Below are 22,292 nucleotides of genomic sequence, written 5' to 3' on the forward strand. Positions count from 1 at the left end.
ATCATCACCATCATCACCATCATCACCATCACCATCATCACCATCATCACCATCATCACCATCATCATCATCATCATCACCATCATCACCATCATCACCATCACCACCCCAGTGCCACACGCATTCTTCCTGTCTGGGGCAGCTTTGCTGATTGCATGATGTCTCTGTCCCCTTGGCAGTTTATGTTTACGTCAGTCACTTCTGCACATTGATTCAAAAAAAAAAAAGCTGATGTCTTTCACCTTGATATCTTTTGGAAATTCCAGGTGTAACAGTCACAGGCATGGTCTGTGAGTTGGTCAGCGCACTTCTGAAAAATCGCTAACTTGGAAGTTGTTGACAAAGATGTAGGAGACCATTTTTAAACATGAGCAGAGCTGGGGAGGGAGGCATGGATCACTAACAGCAGCCACACTGGGGACATAAAGGAAAGAGATTTCTCTTCTAGATTTGGACATGGTGCTCTGCAGTATGAGCCCTGTGCTGCCCACGCTCCGCCGCTCACCGCCTTCTGGGCCCCCCTCGACTCTCCTGCGCGCCTGCCGTCACTGGAGCTCTTTTGGCTCCCGGAGCCCCTTATCCTCTCCCTGCTGCTCCAGAGCCCCGTCCAGGCCCCATCCCACCACGGGCATCTCCCGAGGGCTGTTCCCCTAGCTCCGTTCCCAGTGTGGGTTTCCTGCACATGGACTTGCTAAGGTTGAATTTTACCAAGATCACTCTTTTCTGAGCAGAGAGAAGAGTGTGCGAGAGGACAAACTTTCCAGACGGGAGGAGAGAATCCTAAAGGAAACAGAAACATAAGAGCCTCGCCTCGGAGGGCCACTGGGCCTGGAGAGAAAGGGACGGTGCACAGCCTTCAGGCTGCGGACCGTGGGGCTGAGTGAGTGGCAACAGCTCTGAGTAAGAAACTTCTTTGTTTCTCCCGTCCTCGCCGTCGCATCTGGCAGCGAGAGGTGCGTTCGGCCGCTCTGAGTCAGTACTCGGTGAATGAGTGACTGCTTCCCGCGACAGGGCCCAACACTGTACCCTTTGTGCCGGGCCCTTAGCACTGCACAAACCCACGCACACAGTCTTGCCCCCGAGGCACCGGCTGCCACCCTCTCCATGTCATGGAGCAGGAAATGAAAGCACAGAAAGTCTGAGCAGCTTGTCCCTGTCACACACCCGGAGGGTCAGAGCCAGGACTCAGTCGCCCCAGCCCCCAGTTGCTGTCTGTGCCTCCTTGACGCAGACAGCTTGAAGAGTAAGCAACGACAGGGTCTGTTTTTGCTGGAAAGAAAACAGTAAACAGAGTTTTGATAGCATATTTTATTTGAATCTAAGAAAACTGATTAAATTCAAAGTTCAGAAATGTAAAGGATTATCCAATAAATTTAGGGTCGTAACTGTTCCTTGAACAATGATGACACACACTTAAGCTGGTTTTGTGGCTCCGAAGTTTCGGGTTTTACTTTTGTACCGCTCAAATAAGTAAGAAGCCTCAGAAGACAGCTTCATGCCAAGATCATTTTACATGACGCGTGTTGTGGAATTTGCGGTCACAGAGGTTATTTTTCCGACCAAAAGTTGGGGCTAAAATAGCATCACAATTTGGCCTGCACAGCCTCGGACCGTCCTCCCAACGGCTCTGTCAGGTCGGAGCCGCTCGCTGGGGGCGGCTGGTGGTGCCTACGGGCTGGTCCTGCTGCTCGCCCTGCGGACCTTCGGCCCCTGACCCTGCTCTCACAAGCGGCGCTTGTGGATTGCCCGAGGCCGCCGGGAGAGAAGGGAGCCCGGGACCCGCAGGCGCTCGTCCTCGGCTGGCGAGACCAGCGTCCGGCCCCCAGCCTTTGTGGGATGAGCCTTCCCTACAGAAGATACTCCAACTTTGTTCGGGTGATCACCTGACCCTGTGGGAGGCCCCGGAGTGGAGCAGGGTAGGACGGGTCACGGTCCCGTGTGAGAGAGGCAGCGGGGCAGACGAGCCCAGGAGGCCAGGGAAGGACTAAATCTAGTCCTCTGACCGCGGGCCTGTTTACGCGGCGTCTGGACAGCGCGGGTGGGGGGGTCATTCTCGAGCACTTCAGGGCGTGATTAACTCGAGCACAAGGCAAAACTCCAACGGAAGCTTGGAAAGGAAAAGCAGCTCATCAGGATAGGTGGGAAACAGCCTTTCCTCCCAGTTATCCGATGGCTTAGTGGTTGCGGGACTCGTGGTGGGAATAAGATCTCTGGACAGCAAGAGAAAACACAAAATCCCAAACAAACAAGCCCGTGCCCGTGTTGGCCGCAGGAGGGGGACAGCAGCGCGCCCGACACCGCTAAGGAAGCTTCCTGGGGCACTGCGGGTCTCAGAGGAAGCGACCGCAGGGTCACTGGGAGGGAGAGCCCCGGCGGGGAGAAGGGCACGGGGTTGGGACCTCGGTGCCCGAGGCCAAGACTCCTACCATGTGGACATGTGTGGGATAAAGGGATCACGCTGAAAGCCGTTCCAAACACACCTCTGCCAAGTACAGATTTCCAAGGTCAAGAGAGGACACATACATTGTATGTGATTAGTGTTCTGAAGCCGGCCCTTCCACTTCACAGATTAAAGCAGTCTGTTTAAATATCTCATTTCTACAAAGTGAATTTACAGTTGAAGTACAAAGTGCAAATACTATGTGTTTTTGTTTTGTTTTTTAATTGCCTTTTGGTGAGGGAGTCTCCCACATGTCTAGGACGGCCTTGGCTGTGTGAGCCACTATCCTTGCTTCCTTGGCTGAAAGAAAGACAGAAACAGAGACATCGTTAGGACGTTCCCATGCCGCATCTGTGAAGAGCAAGGCTTGCCTTCCAGGGACGACATAAGCCGACCTGTTGTCAACAGAGCAAAAGCAGTATTTTTTTTTTAAATATTTTATTTATTTATTTGAGAGAGAGACAGTGAGAGAGAGAGAGCATGAGTGAGGAGAAGGTCAGAGGGAGAAGCAGACTCCCCGCGAGCTGGAAGCCCATTGCGGGACTCGATCCCAGGACTCCAGGATCATGACCTGAGCCGAAGGCAGCTGCTCAACCGAGCCACCCAGGCGCCCCAAAAGCAGTATTTTTTTTAAAAGATGCAAAAAGAAAGAGTGCTGGTTTGGACATTTGGGGCATAAGGATTAATAAAAACACAAACATTAACAAACATTAACCTCCAACACTTGCCTCTCTCTCAGTGATCAGGAATATCAGGGAAAACACACCGGCTGAGAAAATTCGCATTTACTTTAAATATTTTAAATAGATTCGGTACATGAAATGTTCTGTGCAGTCTCCTGTCCCTTTGGATTTGTTATACAAAATAATCTTTTTTTAAATTTTTATTTATTTTTTTCAGCGTAACAGTATTTATTGCTTTTGCACGACACCCAGTGCTCCATGCAAAGCAAAATAATCTTAATAGGGACGGCTGGGTGGTTCAGTTGGTTGAGAAACTGCCTTCGGCTCAGGTCATCATCCCGGAGTCCCAGGTTCCAGTCCCGCATCGGGCTCCCTGCTCGGCGGGGCGTCTGCTTCTCCCTCTGACCTCCTCCTTCTCACGTGCTCTCTCTCATTCCCTCTCTCTCTCAAATGAATAAATAAAATTTTAAAAAAGGAAACGAAATAATCATAATAACCTAATTTACGCTTCAAGTTTGCAAAGGCGTCATTGATTTTTAATTTTTCTTTTCGTCCATTCCGTTTACAAGTCTCTCTCTCAGAAGAAACGCACCTGAGAAGTCTGCTGTTGAACATGGGAACTCTGCGCCCTGACCGCCAATTAATAGTAATTTGGAATGAAAAGGAAAAGCGATCTACAGTCTTTCACATCTATTTTCCCAGTGTACCAGTACCTACTGATATAAATTGACCCTTGCTTATGCTTCATTATTTAATATAATTCAACATTTAGGAGGCCTCTGGGCTGGCTCCGCTCCCAGGAGAAAGATACCAGGGGGAGGTTGAAAGAGAAAGGACGGAATCTCCTGACCCAGCTGAAGGGAAGTTCTGCTCCGATTGGTCGTGGATAAAGATAAGCCGTCAGCCGTGCCTCACTTCCAGAAGAGCTGTGGGAGGGGGCACCTGGGGGGCTCAGCGGGTTACGTGTCTGCCTTCAGCTCAGGCCATGACCCCGGGGTCCTGCGACGGGGTCCGGCATGGGGCCCCCTGTCCCCCTGTCCGTGTGCGGGTGCGTCTCCCTCTGCCCCTGCCCCTCCCTTGGGTTCATGCTGTCTCTCACCTCCCTCTGTGTCTAATAAATAAATAAAGTCTTAAAAACCAAAAAAAAAACCGAACTGTTGGCGGAGATGAGCTGACGTTTAGCCCACAGCCCACATCCCGGCTGGCGTGGGAGCTCTGCTCCTGTTCCGCCCGAGTCCTGCCGGGAAGGAGAGATCTCGAGAAAGACAGCTCGCTCTCCGAATCAGTACCAGCTCCGGGGTCCCTCTGGCTCCCCCTGCTTCAACGTTTCTCGTCTGGTTATTCACAGAGTGAAAGATTTTGGTGCTTGGTGCTATGTTTTCTCTTCAGAGAAACACACGTACGAAGGAGGGCCCGTGACATGATGGGCACTGAGTGTCAGGTGCATCCAATGAGTCATTGAACACTACATCAAACCCTCACGACGGACTAAATGCCGGCTAGCTGGGCATAAAAAAAGGAAAGAAGGAAATATCCACGGCCTTCCGTTGTTTTATCCCATGCAAGCCACGGCCGGCTTCCGCACGGGACTTCGTCCAGGGTGACAGTTCACAGTGACGGCGGGGAAGTCGGTCCATCCCAGGCACCATAAAAAGAGCTGGAGAAGGTGCCCCCACTCCTTCTTCTGGGAGACAGCTGAAAGGGGGCTCGTGTCTCGAAGGACTTTACTTTGGGCCGAGAGCCCGTGCGGCATTTATCACCACCGCGTAATGACAAGGACCTGCGGGCGCCTCAGCCAGGGTAGTGTGCTCCGACCCGCCCTGTTAACGCGTACACGATTTGTGGTAGGTTTTTAAAAGTTCGAACTGTGAACACTTGCTAAGCAAAGAAAATCCTACCACACGACTCTCCTAATGAAACGGTTTTAAATTACACCCAAGGTGTGTGCGGAGGTTTCCACTTCAGACCTACCGCAGACACAGGGCTCGCCCTGGGACCTGCCACCCCGACGTCAAGCAGGGGGGAAAGACCAGCTCAATTACAAACTGGCAAGTGGTCCTGAGGTGGGAGGATTTTGCCTTGGCTTTGAGGGAGGGAGAAACGCGTGGGTCCTGCTTATCCTCCGGACAGCATTCCCGACTCTGGAGGGCTGTGGCCTGGGAGCCCCACCAGCGACCGTTAACCGCCCGCACCGCTCCGGGAGTCAGAACCCAGAAACGGGTCTGTGAGCACCCGGGGCGGGGCACGGGAAATGCCTTCTGGAGCAGAAGGTTTGTGTCATCAAGACGCCAGGTGAGAAGGTTCCCCTGAATGCCCAGAGGGTCTCCCCGCAATCTCCGTAACAATTTATAAGAAATAAATAGTAAATCCCTGGATAACTGTTTTTTTTTTAAATGTTTCCACAAAACAAAAGGACTTGAACTTTTTTCTAAAAACAACAAAATAATTGAAATTTCAAACATTAAAAAAAACAAAAAAGACAAAATCTTCACGTTGCTGATTTTGGGGGAATTTTGCGACGCTCTTTCTGGCCACTCGCGGACGTGCGTCCGACGTGCCTGCCGGATGGCTCTTTGCCGAGAAGGCAGTTTGCCCTCCACCTCCGCGGGCTCCTGAGCCAGGCTTGCTGCGGTTAAACCGGCAAATTCTCCGTGTCGGACGCAGCTGCGACACTCACCTGTCTGTTAGCGGCGCCTTCGGCGTTCGCTCTAGGGGCTGCGGGGCAACGAAAGAAGACACCGTTAGAACCAAGCACGCGTCAGCTGACGAGAGTTTCAGTCGGTTCCTGAGGAAGGCTGGGAATCGCTTCAGGGAAACGTCACCCGCTGCCAGCCGCCCTGGCAGGAGAACAGACAGGTGCGGGGCCGCACGATCGCCGGCGCCCGCTAACGGAAGGCGCCACGTCCACGCGTCTCCAGCGACACAAACGCGCTCCTCCAACTGTAGAAGAATGTTTCATTTTTCCAAAACTGGCAAAGCACCGTCTACTAAGCAGAGGCCAGTCTTACCGCACTGAACTCCCCCTCGGGACAGGAGGCCCTGGGTAGGGGGCACGCCGGTTCTCTGACAGCTCTGGGGCTTTTTTCATTTAATCCGTGAGAAACCAACATGTCTGGCTCAACATAGTTTTTCCAAATCCTTGGGGGAAATGGAAGGGGGAGGGGGAGGCGTGAGATGCGTGGTGTTTGACCTGTGGCCTCACCGCGTGGCCTGTGGCGGAGGAGAAGGCGGGAGGCTTGGACCCACATCCTGTGGGCGCCCCCGGGGTCCAGCTCTCGGCACCTGCCTTCCTCCCTGGCTTCTAGGATGACCCTCCCCCTCCCACATTCCCTCCTTCCTCCCTGCGGGCTCTTCCTGCCCACGGAGGGTGCCACCCCCAACACCGCAAGGCCACGCGAAGCAAGGCCACGTCAGTAAAATTACAAAACCACCAGAGGGAAGGAGGAAGTGTTTTGCAGCCACCTGCGTGGCATGGCGCTCAGGGAGGGTCGGGATTGTGTACGCCACTGGTAACAAAGGATACCGACTGCTCCCTCTGACCCCGCGGACAGCAGCCTTCCGTCCTCAGTGTGCCCGGAAGGGATGCAGCTAGCATGACAATCCAGTTGAAAGAGATAATTTGGTCAAAAATGAGTATTTTTTAATTGCTGAGTTTCGGTGTAATGGTCATTTTGGAGACTCATGAGGGAATGATGCAATGTTCAATGAATTTTTTTTTTAAATACTCCCTTTCTTTGTTTTATCATTTCTTAATAGTTTCAGTTAATTTTTTTCTTTCTGCTTTTTTGTAATAGCAAACATTTAGATCCAGTTTTCCAATAATGTACCTTAGTTGCAACATTTTACACGCAAAATCTTGTATCACATAAATTAAGTGTTGATTAGCAAGTTCATGGGCGATGACCCCATGTCTTGGAGTGCAACATTGTAACACAAGCACCTGCGAACAGAGGCAGTTTGAGGAAGACAGACTCGGGTCTGATCGTGTCTAAGAAAAAAGTCACATGGTATCTGTTTTTTATTTAGTTTCCGATTTCTTTAGAGTAAAACATGCATTGCTAAGTAGTGAGTAAAGATGAAGGAAACAAAGACACTGGTAACAATTTGCACATCGGAGCGCCCAGACTAGCCCCTCCTGAATTTTGAGGTTTTTCTGGCTTTTCAAAAGCAATTTCAAAGTACACAGGGCAGGAGGAAGGAACGAATCAAAATTGAAAATGAAAATAACAGTAGGAAAACAGAGAAATTCCTCCAGGAAAATAAGAGTTGCAAAATCAACTTGTTATGAATTCAAATCCCCAAGGCTTATTTTTGACCAAATTGCCACTTTCACCAAATTTTAGCTGGCTTTTTTGGGGGGAGGAGGGGGCTCATCAGCCATCTCCTTGGTTCCTAATACGACTGTAAAACTCAGTACGTTTGTTGGCCTGAGGAGCGTAGGACACGGATGTTTCTGGTGAAGAAGGACAGCGTCAGGGGAGACCCACTGAGCGCCGTCACTCACTGCCGTCCTCCCCGGGCACAGAAGACACACTCTCTTAGGACACTCTCAGGACATGGCCAGCAGCAGACCAGCCCCACGGCCTGGAGCAGCTGCCTCCCTGCAAATGGGCAGCCCCCCAGCCCCCACCCTCTGTGCGACTCTGCAGTCCCCGGAGAGAGGCTTCCCCATCAGGAAGGATGTGGCCCCAGTGCTCCCGGCCTACTGCCCACTGGGACCCCTGAGCAGGGAGGCAGTGTCGCCCCGGGGGGTGGGCAGCGGCCTCCCACGTCAGCCCAGCTGCCCTGCAGCCCCATGCTGTTCCCTGCGGGACCCGAACCCACGCGGTGACCACATTCCAGCCTCTGCTCTATGCCTCAGCGGGGCCACGTGGAAGGAGCCGAGTCCAACCATCACAGTCAGGAACTGGGCTTCACCACAGTGGTCCAGACGCCCCTCCGGGGATCCGAGGAAATCAGGTTGTCAGGAAGGGGCCTGGGGGATTCCGGTGAATCCAGTCCTGGGGCCAGTTCTATCCAGGAGGTACAGCAATCATGCTTGTACTTCCCGATGTTTCCCCAGCTGGGGCCTTGCTGACCCTGGGGGATGGCCCCGTCAGGGCAAACCAGTTCCTACACAAAGCAACACTCGATCTGGAGCAAAGCCATCCATCCAGAGCCCATGCACGACCCTCAGTGGGGCTCCCTCACTGGGCCACTAGCCCCTACTCTCCTCACCCCCGAGCAGGGACCAGATGGCGAGCCCCTCATCCTCCCCACCCTGGAGCAGACACCAGACAGCGAGCTCCCTGCCCTCCCCACCCCAGAGCAGGGACCAGACAGTGAGCCCCCTTAGGGCAGTATGGGTTCACCCACATCAGACCATTCTCCAGGACATCATACAACCAGGGTCTGGTGGACCACAGCTTTCTCCAGCCAAGAAGAGTGAAATGGCTGGATTCTTAAATGCCCAAGGGGCCTGAGGCAGGACCGTGTCCCCAGTGCTGGCCACGACGCATGCCTGGTCCCCCTCCCAACATCCTGAGGGCTGTGCTCAGACATCAGTCCCGCAGAGACCTCCATCGAGCGCCTCAGCCTGAGCCCGGCGCTGCCTCCCGGGTCCAGGGCCTCACGCGCAGGGATCATCACCCCCCATGTGTGTCTGGCTGCTCTCTGTCAACTGGGAGACCCGTGAACTGAGCTCCATTCTCCACCCGCACCCCGCAGGGGGAGCCCCGCTGGCCGACTTCCAGGGCGCCATCAAGTACGAGTGGCCTCTGAGATCCTGCACACAACGCTTGCAAATAAAGCCTGAATTGTCTAAGATGGACGTCTAGAGACTTGGGCAAGGTGCGTTTCACAATCACCCAGATCCAGCGGGGAACCATCGCGGTGGATGAACCTGGGTGACCATCATGACAAAAACTAGGGACGCGGGGACAAGTCAGAGAGAAGGGGACCCGCCATGTGGGTCCGGTTCCCGATGGTCTACGATTCCGTCTACGGACAATGACCTAGAGGGAAGCGGCACCCGCGACCTAGGAGACGAGCGACACTGTCTAGGAAGCCTGTCGAGCGGGTGGCAGGACCTGACGCTCCGCAAAGTGAAGCACCATGAGAAAGGCTCCTACTGCGGGTGTCTTTGGGTTTGCTTTACCTTCTGCTTTCGTCACCCCCAGACAGCCCATCAGCTCCTGCACGGAGATGGATTTGTCGTTGTTCACATCGCAGTACTCGACGAACTTCTTCACACATTTTTTGGGTTTGGACTTTTTCCGAAGGAACCTCTTGAAGGGCTTAATCTCCTTCTTGCCGATGTCCCCGCTGGAGTTTTTGTCCAGTAGCTTAAAGTACCAGTGGACCACGCGCTCCTCCAGCGTGTGGCTGGGGTCGGGCTCGGAAAGCCTGGAAGAGCACGCAAGGTCGTCAGATGCCTGCCCTTGACCATCCGCCGGAGGCACGGGGCTCCGACGCTCCCAGCAGGCAGCCCCGCGCGTCACTGCTACGGTGCTGACGCCTACCCTGTGTGGGTTCGCCATCCATGGAGCAAGTTTTAAAAATAATTGAAAGAAAGGAATTTAGCAAGAACATTTTAAGTTGGTTTCAAAATTATAAATGGCACAATGAACTCCGTGTGCTTATTACACACTTGGTGTTGGCCGAGTCTTTAAGGACCGAAGCCTCCTTGCCCCGGGTTCCATGCTCCACGGAGTGGGCAGGTCAGACGGCCAAGTAACGGCCCCCAGCAAACCCTCGGACCCCGCGGTTCCTGACTCCTTTAAGTGGGAGTCACCGCATTCTATTCGATGCTGCAGAGCGGCTGGAAGCAGCAAATAAAAATACACCTAGACATTTCCCCTTGGATTGAAAAAAAGTTTGGTATTTTAAGATATGAATAACTAAAAACTCTCCTAGAAGCTCTGCTTTGAGTCAAATCTTGGAAAATGTCCCAGATGTTAAAACGTGCCTTCGCACTCCGCGGACAATGGAGAGAACACGTGTGGGCACCTGCTGGCCCTCTCTCCGCTGGCATCAGAGTCTGGGCTCTCCCTGCTCCGAGGAGCCCGCGTTCCCCCAAGTGTGAGACCGCACAGAAATCAGGCATTTGAAAACCACCGAGGACCCGCAGCCTTTCGGAGGAGCTTCTCAGACAGGAATTCATTGACTGTCCTCAAGTCCAGCTCCTCAGATTAGAGCAGCTTTCCAAAAGTATGTCAGCTGGAGAGGTGGGCCTTTTTATTTCTTTATTTTATTTTATTTTTTGCTTTATTAAGCTTAATTTACTGCTTGGTTCTGACATTTTCTGTTAGAGTGGCCTTGTCCCTCTTCTTGAATCTTACTCATAAGAAGAGAGGCAGAGAGAGCCTTTGGCTGAGGAGACCAGGACGCTTTAGATCATCAGATGAGTCGGGATGGTCAAGGCCCTGCAGGCAGGAGTCGGGGGCAAGGCCAGCGCGCTAAGGAAATGGGAAGATTCTCCCTCAGAAAAAGCCGCTCAGAAGAAAGGGATGGACTCACTAACCCTCAGGGGGTCCAGTGCTCTCCACGTGGAGTCCAGCTGCAGGACAGAAGACTCCAGGGACCCTACAGGAGCTCGACTCAAAACCCCAGACCCACGCGTGCAGATGTCTGCCGCGCTTCCAGAGAGGACTGGCCAAGTTTCGGGAGTCACCCTCTGAGACGCGTGTGTGTAAATAATGCCAGGATGAATCCCAAGATGGTAAGCCATACGTTATATGGGTTTTTCTACCATAAATACGTAGCATGTTGAAAACTTGAAATCGGACACTTCAAATCCAAGTATTAAAATCTACTCGAGAACTCGAAAATGCAATTCCAAGGCTCGGAGCCAGCGGAGTGAGGGTCCCTGCCTTCTGTCTCTGTCCCGCCGGCCACCGCCTGATGGGACCGCAGGGAACCCCAGGTTCCAGCTCTTCCCACGGTGACACAGCCCTCGGCGGTGTACCTGCTTTCCAGGGAGAGCTGCTGGACCAACCACCTCAGACCCATGGGGCGGGGGCACGTGTTGGGAGAGGACTCGCTTCCCAGAGCCCTGCAGGGTCCGGAGAAGCTGACCAGCCTCGGGGGCCTAACGGCCGCACCGGCTTCCCGCTTTCCGACACCTGGGACTTCCTCGCAGCGCCCGCTCCGCTGCCGAGCCTGCCCTACCTGCCGGCGGAGGAGGGGTCGGAGACCGCGTGGACCATGTCGGTGGACAGTGCGTCCAAAATGCTCGTCAGGAACTCATTCTTTTTGGCACCAGGACAACCTACAGAGAAAGTACAGACATATTTTTTCCCCCATGTTTCACAAAACACAGAGTAAAAGACCTTTCTCTGCAACAACAACAAAAAGCCAGGGAAGACTTGGGAACCGTGGGGGCGCACCCCATCGAGCGCAGGTGAAAGGTCATTGAGCCACACTGCTGCACGCGTGTTGACTTGGAGCCCGATTTTTTAAAGATTTGTGTAAGTATTTGAGAGAGCGCGTGGGTGAGTGTAGGCATGCGAGGGGCAGCGGGGCAGAGTGAGGGGGACGGAGCCCTCAAGCAGACCCCCCGCCCAGAGCAGAGCCCGACCGACCGTGATCCCCCTGCCTGGGAGATCATGACCTGCGCCAGAACCAGGGTCGGATGCTCGACCAGCAGAGCCCCCACGGGCCCCGTTCTGGATCGTGATTATTGTAAACAACAGGCTCTGTCACTCATTACACCCCTGCGTGAGGCGAAGACATTTGCGGGCATTCACCCCCATCCCAGGGACGACCCAGGGGGCTGCTGTGACCGGTCAGGGTCACAGACGTGGTCCCCATGCTCGGCAGCATCAAAGACGCCCGAGGTCACACTGCGGGAGGCCGGAGCCCGGAGACCCTGCCCCGGCTCAGAACACCTCAGTTTACGGGCGGTCATCCCCCGGCACCCCTCACCTGCCAGACCCCGCGTGCCGGCGGCCCCTCCTCCCCACACAGGCCCCACACAGGCGCCAGCTGGGGCGGTGTCCCCACCCGCGTCAGGAGGAGGAGGAAGGGCAGCAGGGCTGTCTTCTCTGGACGCGGGAGGACGGGGCCTGCGTGGGACGGTGGTGCTGAGCTCCAGGGGGCTGGTGACTCGGACACCAGCCGGCTCTGAGGTCACCTACGCTCTGCTTTCGTCCGTGTCCTGCTGACTCTTGAGGCTCTGGCGTGACTGTGCGAGCACTTGTCGGCAGCCGATGGCGGGAATATTTAGGTCGGTTCCCCCTTCATCACGTACACGAGCCAGGGACAGCTGTGCGCGCTCCGGAGAGGGACAGCAGGGCGATGGCTGAAAAGGCGGCTTCTACTGCACAGGGAAACGCTCACCCTCGGGAGGATGCCACTTTTCCAGAAAAAACAATGGTCTGCTTAGCCCACGTGACCCCGACCAGGGCACCGCACTCCGGCGCACTCCGGACGCCGGCCTCCCTGGAGGGTTGGGGCAGCAAGTCCGCGAGCGGCAGGACGGGCGGCGTCCAGGAAGGAAAGGACAGGCCGACGGGATCCCTTCCCAGGAGCGCGGGACGGGGATGCACGACGGACCGCCCCTCCCCCGTCCCGGGTGCCCACGGGGCCTGGTCCCCAGGACCCCCACAGCCCGTTAGCCTCGAGACAGCCGTGGGGGGCTGGGCTGGGGGTCCAGGAAATGCCCGGCTGTTGAATGACGCTCGCGGGAGCAGCTCAAAGAAAGCCGGCGCGTGCGTCCTGCATGGGGGGCATGACCTTGGCGGGGACACACCCAGCTCTGTGTTTGCTGCCAATTTAGCCACGTCCCCCAAACAAAGCGAATAATGGGCTGACCACGGGGTCGTGATCTACCCTGGACTCCAGGAGCCCCGCGCCTGCTGCTCGGAGGACTGTGCCAGGGACGCAGGGGTGTGGGGGCCGCGTCCGAATGGGAAGGAAGGTGGGGCTTGGGGCGCACAGTCCCACGGTCACTGCAGGGCCAGGGTTGCCCGGAGCTGCCGTGTTGGCCTGCGGGGGCGGCAGCGAGGGGAGGGGCCAGGCCTCCGCCCCTGCCGCCCCGGCCTGCGTGACAACGTGCTGTCTGTCCCTGCCGCACGGGGATTGTAGCTCAAAGCTATTTCTAAGACAAAAGGCAAATGAAAATGTAAAGCAAGGAGAAATCAGAAGGAAGTTCAGGACTCTTTGAGGGAGTTTTCATCACATGGAAGTGACCGAAATACAGGAAGGGAAACGTCACCGAGACAGGGCGCAGCCTCAAAACCGAATGGAAGCAGCGACGGGCTGGGGCAGAAGGGGGCCTCGTGGGGCCGCGTGCCAACAGGAGAGATGCCCCACAACGATCCGACCCTAACCACGACTCGCCCCCTCCTCTCCCTGCGCAGCTGCCCCAGGGTGGCTCCACGGCCCCCACAGCTCGTGTTGCTAAAACCACAGGCCGCGGGCCCGGCGGGAACGCAGCACTGTCCACGCAGGTCTGCCGTCCACACACTGTGCTCTCTAGCCGAGTGCGGACTGGCCTTCGGAAGCCTCGGACCGGAGGCACCACGCACGGGCGGCCCCCAGGAGCTCGGGGACGGCGAGTGTCCGGCTGCTGTCTCGGGCAGAAGCTCACAGGGCCCAGAGACACATGTGCAGGGAAGAGGAAACCACGCTGCCCTTCCAAAGCTGCAGGCGAAATTACTGCGTCAATTTAGTCACAAACCTGTGGCAAAAGCAAGCCAGCAGCTTAGCCTGAAGATGCTGCTGATCCCGTTAATCTGCAGAATCCACGGAAAACCCTTGGTGACCGATTAGACGTCTGGGAAAGCACTTGAGTCCTCTTCCCGGTTTGGGGCTGCAGAGCAGACGTTTGAGTGTCCACAGCCACCGACTCTGGTCTCCGCCGCGGCCGCGCACCCAGGCTGTGGACGGGCTCGAGCAGCCCACCCCGCACACCGCGGGCTCTCGGGAGCCTGGTGGAGACTGTGTCCTTCACAATCATCCGACCGGTGGTCGTTCAAGATAAATGTGTTCCTCACTTTCTGTGAAACGTCCTTATTTTTAAAAACAGAAGCTTTTTGTCTAGAAATTACAGTTTCTTTTTTCCTTCTAACCGACGTCGGTGCACTCCGGAACTTCTCCCACGACCACATATAAAACCGCTCTCTGAGTCAAAGCCAGAGTCCCCTTCCTCCCGTCACCTGACACTCAGGGACGGCCGCTGAGTGCCGAGGGACAGCTGTGTCCTCAGACGTCCATCAGGGAAAGCATTATGTGGAGACGACCATATTTTTGGACCCGTGCCAGCCAACACCGACCCACGGGTTGGTCACTGCCCGACAGGAGACCACGCGGGCTCCCGGGCCACACAAATGGGAGGGGGTCAGGCCGACAGACTGGGTCCTGTGTTTCAGGGCAAATGGCCTTGTGGGGTGGTGGGTGTGGGGGCAGGACCCGGCCGGTCTGCCTTCAAGCTCCTGTGAAGCTTCGGCCGCCTGGTCGTAGGTCTGCGTGGTGCGCGCGGGGGAGCGGGTGCAGGTGACGCTTGTAAAGGCGAGAAATGACGCTGCTTGGATTCTCGCTGCTGAAAACGCAGAATCCGGCAGAGAGAAGCGGGAACTGTCTAGAGCGGCCGAGCAGCAGTGCAGCTGACGTGAGACCACCCGAGACACAGAGAAGACCTGAGAGCGGAGAGGCCCTGACATCCTGGCACGGCGCCAACGACAAACCCTGCCTGTCCCCACGCACAGCCAGACCCCCAGGTCTCCGCAGGAGCCAGTGGCCCAGAGCGCAATAGGACGGGGCAGATCCCCTAAGACTTGTGGGGTGTCGGGAGCCCCGGGAAGAAGCTGGGGGATCTGTAGGTGGACACAGTCTGACTTAAGGTCTCTGACCCTGAGGTCCAGGGACAGTCTTCCCGAGACGGACCCCGGCATGGGGCCATGGAGGCCTCCAGGGACGAGCTCGAAGGGAATCAGGGAGGACGCAGCCCTCTGGGGGGTCCCAGCCCCAACGCAGCAAGGACACAAGTACGGGCGTGGGTTCACGCCTTGAAGCCCACCCGGGGTGGGGGGGTCTCAGGCCCCGCCCCGCGGCCACAGAAGGACGCGACGGTCCAAGCTCAGGTCTGAGCACACCTGCGAGGGGATGAGATGAGGTGTCAGAGGGTGCGGTCCCTGCCCCCAAGGAACCCCTCCTCACTGAGCCTTTTGCGAGGCCCACGCCGACTCGGTTTCTGGAGCCCGCGCTGGAGATGCCCTGGGCGGACCCACCGGCACGTACAAGCCTTTAGGAAAAAGCAGGAAACTTTCCCGTCTTAAGATAAAACAAGATCTCGATTCTCGTGTACAAACTCCAGTTTTCCCATCTTTTCTGTGTTTACACATTTTAAATATTTATTTTTATATTTCCTGACTTTCAACCTCTTTTCACTATTCTAAACAGACAGGTCCACAGGCTTGCGACCAGGCGCCGACGGGTCACTGATAACACACGTCAGAAGTCAGCGTTGGGCTGGAAGCGAGGCCTGGCGGCTCCGGAATGACTCCACGAAGATGCGGACGGAGCAGGGCCCGCGAGGGGCCCTTCCCATCCTCACAGTAGAGGGCGGGGCTGGGGCGTCCTGCGGGTCCCTAGCCCATCCCTTCACAGAAATTCTTGGTCTTTGACTTTAATTCCCTCGTGGTTAGGTCATCTGAGTCTGCGATGTGCGCTGGGAATTTGGAGTCGTTGCTTAGTTATGAATATCTATCCTAAAGACACGTGTTTGCTTCCCCAACCTTCCGGCATTTCTGGAGGACAGCGGCCTGTCCCCGTCTACTCAGTCCCTCTGCTACCCGCGTATTCGGTGCCAAGTGCCATCCGTACCCTCAAGGAGCACGTAAAACCAAGTGTGGGCGAGCACACACGGGGCTCTTGGTGGCCGGAGTAAGGAGCACAGAGTTCCACTGTCTTCCCTCCAGGGGACGGTCCCGCCGCCTGCTGCTCGATGGGACGTGTCCCAACGCTCACATGTCCGGTGCGTATTTTCACCAAGTATTAGGATTACCTTCACGGTCCTTTGCAGGCTTTCCTGGTTGAAGCCACACTGTTCTCTCTGTCAGCGTCACTCGGAACAAAACAGCTGAATCTTCTCCCGACCCCAACTGTGGTGATGTTCCCAAACTGACAAGAGCGTTTTTTAGGTGGAGTGTTTTTGAGACGCTAACGTGAGTAACTGCCTAACGTTTACTCTCAAAGCCGTCACATCCCTGCGGACGTCAGGAAGCCATTCTCGCCCTCTGGGCCGCACGACCAGTCGTCACACAACAAGCCCCTCAGCCCTAGTGAGAAACCCTCCCGGGGAAAGCGCAGTCTTTGATCAGAGATACGGCAACAGAGAGACGCCCGGCATCAGCGTGGAGCCAAGGTCCAGCCAGAATGAACTCCAGCCACACGCCTGTGGCTCGATGCCTTCCGAAGTCGTGGTGCTTTGTGACCAAGGGGTCCTCAGCGCCAAGCCCCGAGGAAGGGCCCGTGTGGCCGCAGGGACGTCCGCACGTGGAGAGCCACGGCTCCCGCCCATCAGATACAGCACAGCCTATTCCGTAAAACTGCAGTGAAGTCCCGCTCGAAGGCTGCTCAGAAGCGCGCGGACAGCCACGCACACGTTTTAAAGAGGTGAGAGAAACCAGAGGGGAGGCCGCCCGTGGGCCCGGGACTCCAGGAGGGTAGAGCACAGCCCGAGATAGTGCGGCTCTGACAGGAGGCGCGGGGGACGCGCCCCTGCACTCAGGCCCACAGCCTCGGGAAGACACCCCCACTTCCAGAACGAGGGCAGGGGCGGCGCTCGGGGAGATCTGCTGACACCCGCTGAGAAGGCCCCGGTCCCCGTGGCCGTCCACCTGCCCGCATTGTCACTGTCCACACGTGAGGCCTGTTGGCCCTGTGCCCTGAGTCTGCACTGAGCCAAGGGACAGACGTGCCCGCCGCAAACCCCATGAAGCCCTGAGATGTGGGGTGCTGCCCTCCTTCCCGGTGCCGAAGGAGCAGCCGGCCTTGGCAGCACCGGCCGGCCAGCGCCGGGCTCCAGACCCCCGGCCGCGCGCAGACCCCCGCTGGAACCGCTGCCCCCCCCCCCCCCGTGCAGATGTTCCCTCCGGCCCAGCTCTCGGGCATCAATGATTCCAGAACACACTCCGGCCCTCCCCCCCCCAGCCCAGGTTGCTGGCTTCGCCCGTACACCCTCCGTCCGCCTCCCGCGGGGGGTCACACTGCCGTCCTGGAGAGGACTCGTCCCCGACTCACTTCCACGTGAGTGGCAGGGCCCGCCCGCTGTCTGGGGTAATCCTCAAGCTGTAACTGAATCGATCACATTTGGTTTTTCCCTTAACAGAGTCCAAGCCCATGCGACAAGGGCCCTGAGTCCATGTCGCTGGGACCCCCGAGGCGACACCTCAGAGCACCAGTGCGCAGACAGCTCAGCCCAGGACCTGCTCTGGGGTTCGCCTTCCCCTCATTTCTGAGATGTGCGGTTTGTCCCCAGAAATGAAGACACGGATCAAACCCTCTAGGGCCTGTGCATTACGGTTTCTGAAGCTTTCAGATACCGAACGATTTCCGACGTGTGCCTTCCTCAACGTCCAGGTGATTCTCTGAACCCAGCATGTGTCCCAGAGCCCGCTTCCCACCGCGCTACACCCTCCGACTCCCACAGGGAACAGACGCCCACGGGAAAACTCTCCCAAGACGGAAACGACTTCATTCCGACATACGTTCTCCAGCGAGCAGTGCGACATGGACCGGCCTGCCTGCTCACCAGCGTGCGCACAGAGAGTCCCTTGGGGCTCGGGGCGGCCTCTGTTCCAAGGGGAAGCTGGGACCGAAGGAGCGGCTGCTCCAGGCTTCACACTGGGCCACTTGTTCTCATTTCCAACCACGATAAGGTGACCGCTGCTCGGGTGACAGAGGTCAGTGACTCGTCACTTGGGGTCAAGGAGTTAAGTCGGCGGATAGAGTCAGTGTCTAGTGAGCTCGGTGGGGGACACCCCGGACCCCCCCTTCAGTGTCTCATTTTCCAGAAACCTCTGCCGTGGCGTGAATGAAGAAAGGCACGTGCGCTCCGGGTACCAAACATGGAAGCGCACAAAAGTGAGGCTGGGAAGTCCGGTCTTGGGCAGGCGGCCGAGGCGGCTTCTGGGCGCTGATGCAGGGAAGGCTGCACCGCCGTCGGGACGCGCTGCTCGTGTGGGATGTCACTCCTCATGAGCCTGGGTCGCTGCTGACCCACTCAACCAGCCGTCCACCAGCCAGCGGCCCCAAGACCTCCGACCCGCTTAGCGATTCTGACGACGATGTTCGAAGGTTCTGGAACGATTGTTTCATGCCGTATTTAGGAAGCATCCGTCCGGAGACGCGAGAGGGGGTGGTGTTCACTCACGATCGTCACGACTCGCACCGATCTCTACGTCTGTCTGCGGCGCGATGCCGTGTGGCTCGCGGTCAGAGAGCAGCTCAGCCCTGCCGTCCTGTGTCCCCCACCCCACCAGAGTCACTGGAAACCCTGTCGTCCACAGGAGAAGGATCTAATGCGATATGGAAGCCAAAACAAGGAAACCGCACGGTTTCTGTCTTCCTGAGTACGGGCTCTTCCCGGACACGGTCTGAGGCAGGTGCACCGTGAACCCCATTTCTACTTGGGCTTCACTGGCCGACGGGCGCCCGCCGCTCCCCGAACACGGTGCACTCACTGCCTGGCTCGGCTCTTTCCATCTTTAACAAAGTCGCTCAACCCAGGCTCTTCCCCAGGAACACTTCTTGCCTCGTTCGCCGGACGCGACCGCTCTGCCCTAAACTCCCGATGCCCACAGCCGCCGTCTGCCTACCGGGACCGAGCCGGGCACCAAGTGCCTCTGCGCTTCCCGGTGCACAGGGCAGTCTCGCAAGGACGGTTTTGTGTCCAGTTTGGAAAATCAAGCTACGTGGGTTTGGATTCTTTCTACCCTACATGCCCCTGACCAGGAGGGGCTCTTGGAGGAAGCAGGCTGTGCTGGACATGAAGGGGACCGTCCGCTGACACGGAGCCTGTCCGGATGCCGGCTCCCGAGGACGCGACGAGGTTTCTGTGCAGACACGGCGGGGGGGCCCGGACTCACGGCACACCCTGCTTCCCAAAGTCCACCGCCACCAAGTCACCTGCCGGCTTCGAGCAAATGACTGCGTTTGAAAGGGGGTCGTTGCACACAGTTCAGCGTCACAGACGCGGGAAACACCTGTGCTTCAGGAGGGCTTTGCAAAGCACCACCTCAAGCGGCGGAACGCAGGAAAGCAGCCCCCGCCTGACGCACCCCCTGCCCGGCCCCGGCCCTGCGCACACAAGGAGTGGTCCAGGGAGCAGAGCGTCTGCTCACCAGAAGGGCTGAGTCATCGCCTCGGCCTCCTGAGGACTCTCGGGGCCCCCGGGGCCGCAGCACCCAGAGTCTTGCAGACAAACGGTGATGTGCCCCAGCAGGGGCCCCGCTCCGGAAACCGGCTGAGTGACTTGTGTATCGTAGTCAGCGGCGTTACAGTTTCCCAGGCCGCAGACACAGATCTAACCGGCATCAGGAGCCCAGGCACTGACACCCAGGAGGACCCTTGCATGGACCCTCTGACGAGCGGAGCCCCAGGGGAGCCATCACCAGGCCCCCCATCTCGGCTCTGAGATAGGAGACATGGAGAGAAGGCAGTGGGAAGGTGCCCGAGAACAGGGGTGCCTCTGCACCCTGACTCCCAGAGTCTGGAGTACAAGCGAGGTCGTGGGCTGTGCACTCAGCACCCTCCAGCCCGACCGCCTCGTCCCAGGAAAGACGGTGCAGACACGGCCACCCCCGCCCCCCCACCAAGGCTGAGGGAGGAGACTTTCGGGGACTCTGCTCTCTGGGCCCCAGCGACCTGCCCCTCAGCAATGGGCCCGCTTCCCCCAGGACCCCCACCGTGCCAGGTTGGGACGCTAGTGCTCGGCCCCTCCCAGTGGTCTGAAAGCCCTAGGGGGACCTGGAGGGGGACTGTCCCGGTGGGCAGGCCATGCGGGATAGTGCGGCCAGAGGCCTGGGACGACAGCTCGGCGGGTGTTTACAGAGGACAGACAGCATCAGTCAGCGGGATCCCACCGCCTATCCAGCTTGAAGCCTGCAGAGCTGCCGGAGAAGCCGCTGGAAGCCCGACCATTTGAACAAACACGGTGAGGAGGCAAGGCCTACAGAACGGAATACGGGTCAAGGATGACTTACGTCAGATCCACGCCATGGGTTTCACATTTTCAGACTTAACACTGTTTCTCTGAATGACACACTCAAGTCATTTCTTATTATTGAAACCGTGAGTGTGTATTGTGTCCCTGAAGATTTCCGCCGCCGGCCCGCAGATGGCCACAAACCGTGGCGGCGTGCCAAGCAGGACCAGCTTCCTCCTGGAACGGGGTGCTTCCACTTGGCGTCCCGATGTTTATTTGTGCTCAGGGAGCATTACTTTAAGGCAGAACTGTTTCCTACAACCCAATATTTCCGTTTGGGAGGCAGCCACGGAACGGCGGACTGTGCTCCCCGGAGGGTAACTGGATTGTATTGTTCTGTTTCCAAGAACTTTTGTAGGCACTTTGTTTTCCCAATACAACGGCGCGCTGGGTTATATTGGGTTGAACAGGCCGCGTGCACCCTCTCCTCGTGTCTGTGCAGGAGGCCCTGGGGAGTGGTGGTCACAGCCACACCTGCACACAGTGTGGCGTCCCCTGGATGTCCCCCACTGCCGTCCTCTCGGACAAGGACCACAGCCCTCAAGCCAGAGCCCCCCGTGAACCCTCACGGCGACAGGCGCACCCATCAGCTGGGCCAGAATCCACATTAACCCAACTCCTTGCTCAGGTCCAGTCACACTGAATGACGACCAGCCTTGGCCGGTCCTGGGCTTTGCAGTAAGACACGCGTCTCCCTCCTCAACACTCTGCCCACGGATCGCAACACAGCCGGCCACACTGGGGGAGCTGTCGTTCCCAGCACTTGGCGCAGTCTCCTCTGTACCCGCCCATCTTTACTCTTTTAAAATGTAAGAAAGTCGGCAGGTGGAGGCAGGAGCTCTTGGCAGGACCGTGCCGACGGACGTGGTTTGGAAGGAAGGTGTCTGGATGCACCGGCCTGCACTGCTGGCCTGGGGAGCCTCGCTCAGCTTGCCTGGGTCCACGCCCCGTATCGCAGGATGAGCCAAGTCCAAATGAAGGAGGACATCAGGACAGAGAACACAGAAAGCTAGGGGAGGCCGGCGGGAACGAGTCGGGTTAATACGCGGAAGACACACCTGGTGTGGACGCAGCCACGCATCGGAGTCCAGACCGGCATGGAGAGGGAAGGGCCACCAGAAGGTCCACCTGACTCAGACGCTACGGAGAGAAAATGCCACTTGCTGACACCGAACCCGAAGAGAACCCTGTCCTATGGTGAACATGTGAGCCACGCAGCGAGGTTGGCCGCAGCCCGGCGCACGCCTGACCAACGACACGGCTTCCGCAGGGCGTGGCCCCTGACCTGCAGCCCCAAATCCCACCGATGCTACCAGAGGACACTCGGCTACTCATACACTCACCTCACGGCTTGCCCAAAGTTCCCGGGCAAAAAGATGAAGATCGGTGTCTACTTCTCTCCTGCACGTTTGCTGTGTCGTCTCAGATTTTGATAAACACGGCTCGCCTCCCAACGCGGGGGCCTGGAACGCATCTCTTCTCTGAAGTTGGTAAATGAGGAACTGTTTGCTTTGAGAATCACATCAATTAGGAGTCTAACCATAACAGTAGAAGAATGTCCTTCACTCACAGAGGTGGCCGGCCACGGTTCTCCAAAGGCCGTCCAGGGCCCACCCAAGCACACAAAACTGGGGGATGGAGATCCTGAGTCTCTAGGGCTGTGTTTCCAGCCTAAAAGGGTCTGTGAGCAGGTGTAGTCAAAGGTGTCCTTCAGCCATTACTACAAATCCCAGTGAGGACGCTGATTTGGCCTGGAGCCCTCCCTGGGGAACCATCCATGAAGGCCGAGAGACACACGTGTAGGTAACAGAACGAGGTCGCGGCTACGTGAGTGCTAACCAGACTCCAGTAAAGGCTAATGTTTAGTTTTAGAATGGCTGACCCGTAGCCCTTCTTCATGGGCGATAATTAGAGAGTAGGGACCATTGCCTTTTATGGCCCTGAACGGTGCAGACTGGTGTAGAAAGTAGCAGCCAACAAA

The 22,292-nt window shown here is 57.1% G+C and overlaps 1 protein-coding gene across 2 annotated transcripts in view; it reads right to left on the reverse strand.

Moving 5' to 3' along the window:
* Window positions 1-1,293: 1,293 nt before the first annotated feature.
* The window catches only part of SMOC2 (SPARC related modular calcium binding 2), a 137,204-nt gene continuing 116,205 nt past the window's right edge, over window positions 1,294-22,292 (reverse strand). For both annotated transcript variants that reach the window (XM_046005615.1, XM_046005616.1), the window contains exons 10-13: window positions 11,272-11,371; window positions 9,260-9,507; window positions 5,801-5,838; window positions 1,294-2,740 (exon numbers count right to left, since the gene is read on the reverse strand). In XM_046005615.1, the coding sequence (XP_045861571.1) occupies window positions 2,723-2,740; window positions 5,801-5,838; window positions 9,260-9,507; window positions 11,272-11,371 (404 nt within the window). In that variant the 3' untranslated portion in view covers window positions 1,294-2,722. The remainder of the gene's footprint in view (window positions 2,741-5,800; window positions 5,839-9,259; window positions 9,508-11,271; window positions 11,372-22,292) is intronic.

Source organism: Meles meles, chromosome 5 (assembly GCF_922984935.1).
Source record: "Meles meles chromosome 5, mMelMel3.1 paternal haplotype, whole genome shotgun sequence".
In the NCBI taxonomy this organism is placed as follows: domain Eukaryota; kingdom Metazoa; phylum Chordata; class Mammalia; order Carnivora; family Mustelidae; genus Meles; species Meles meles.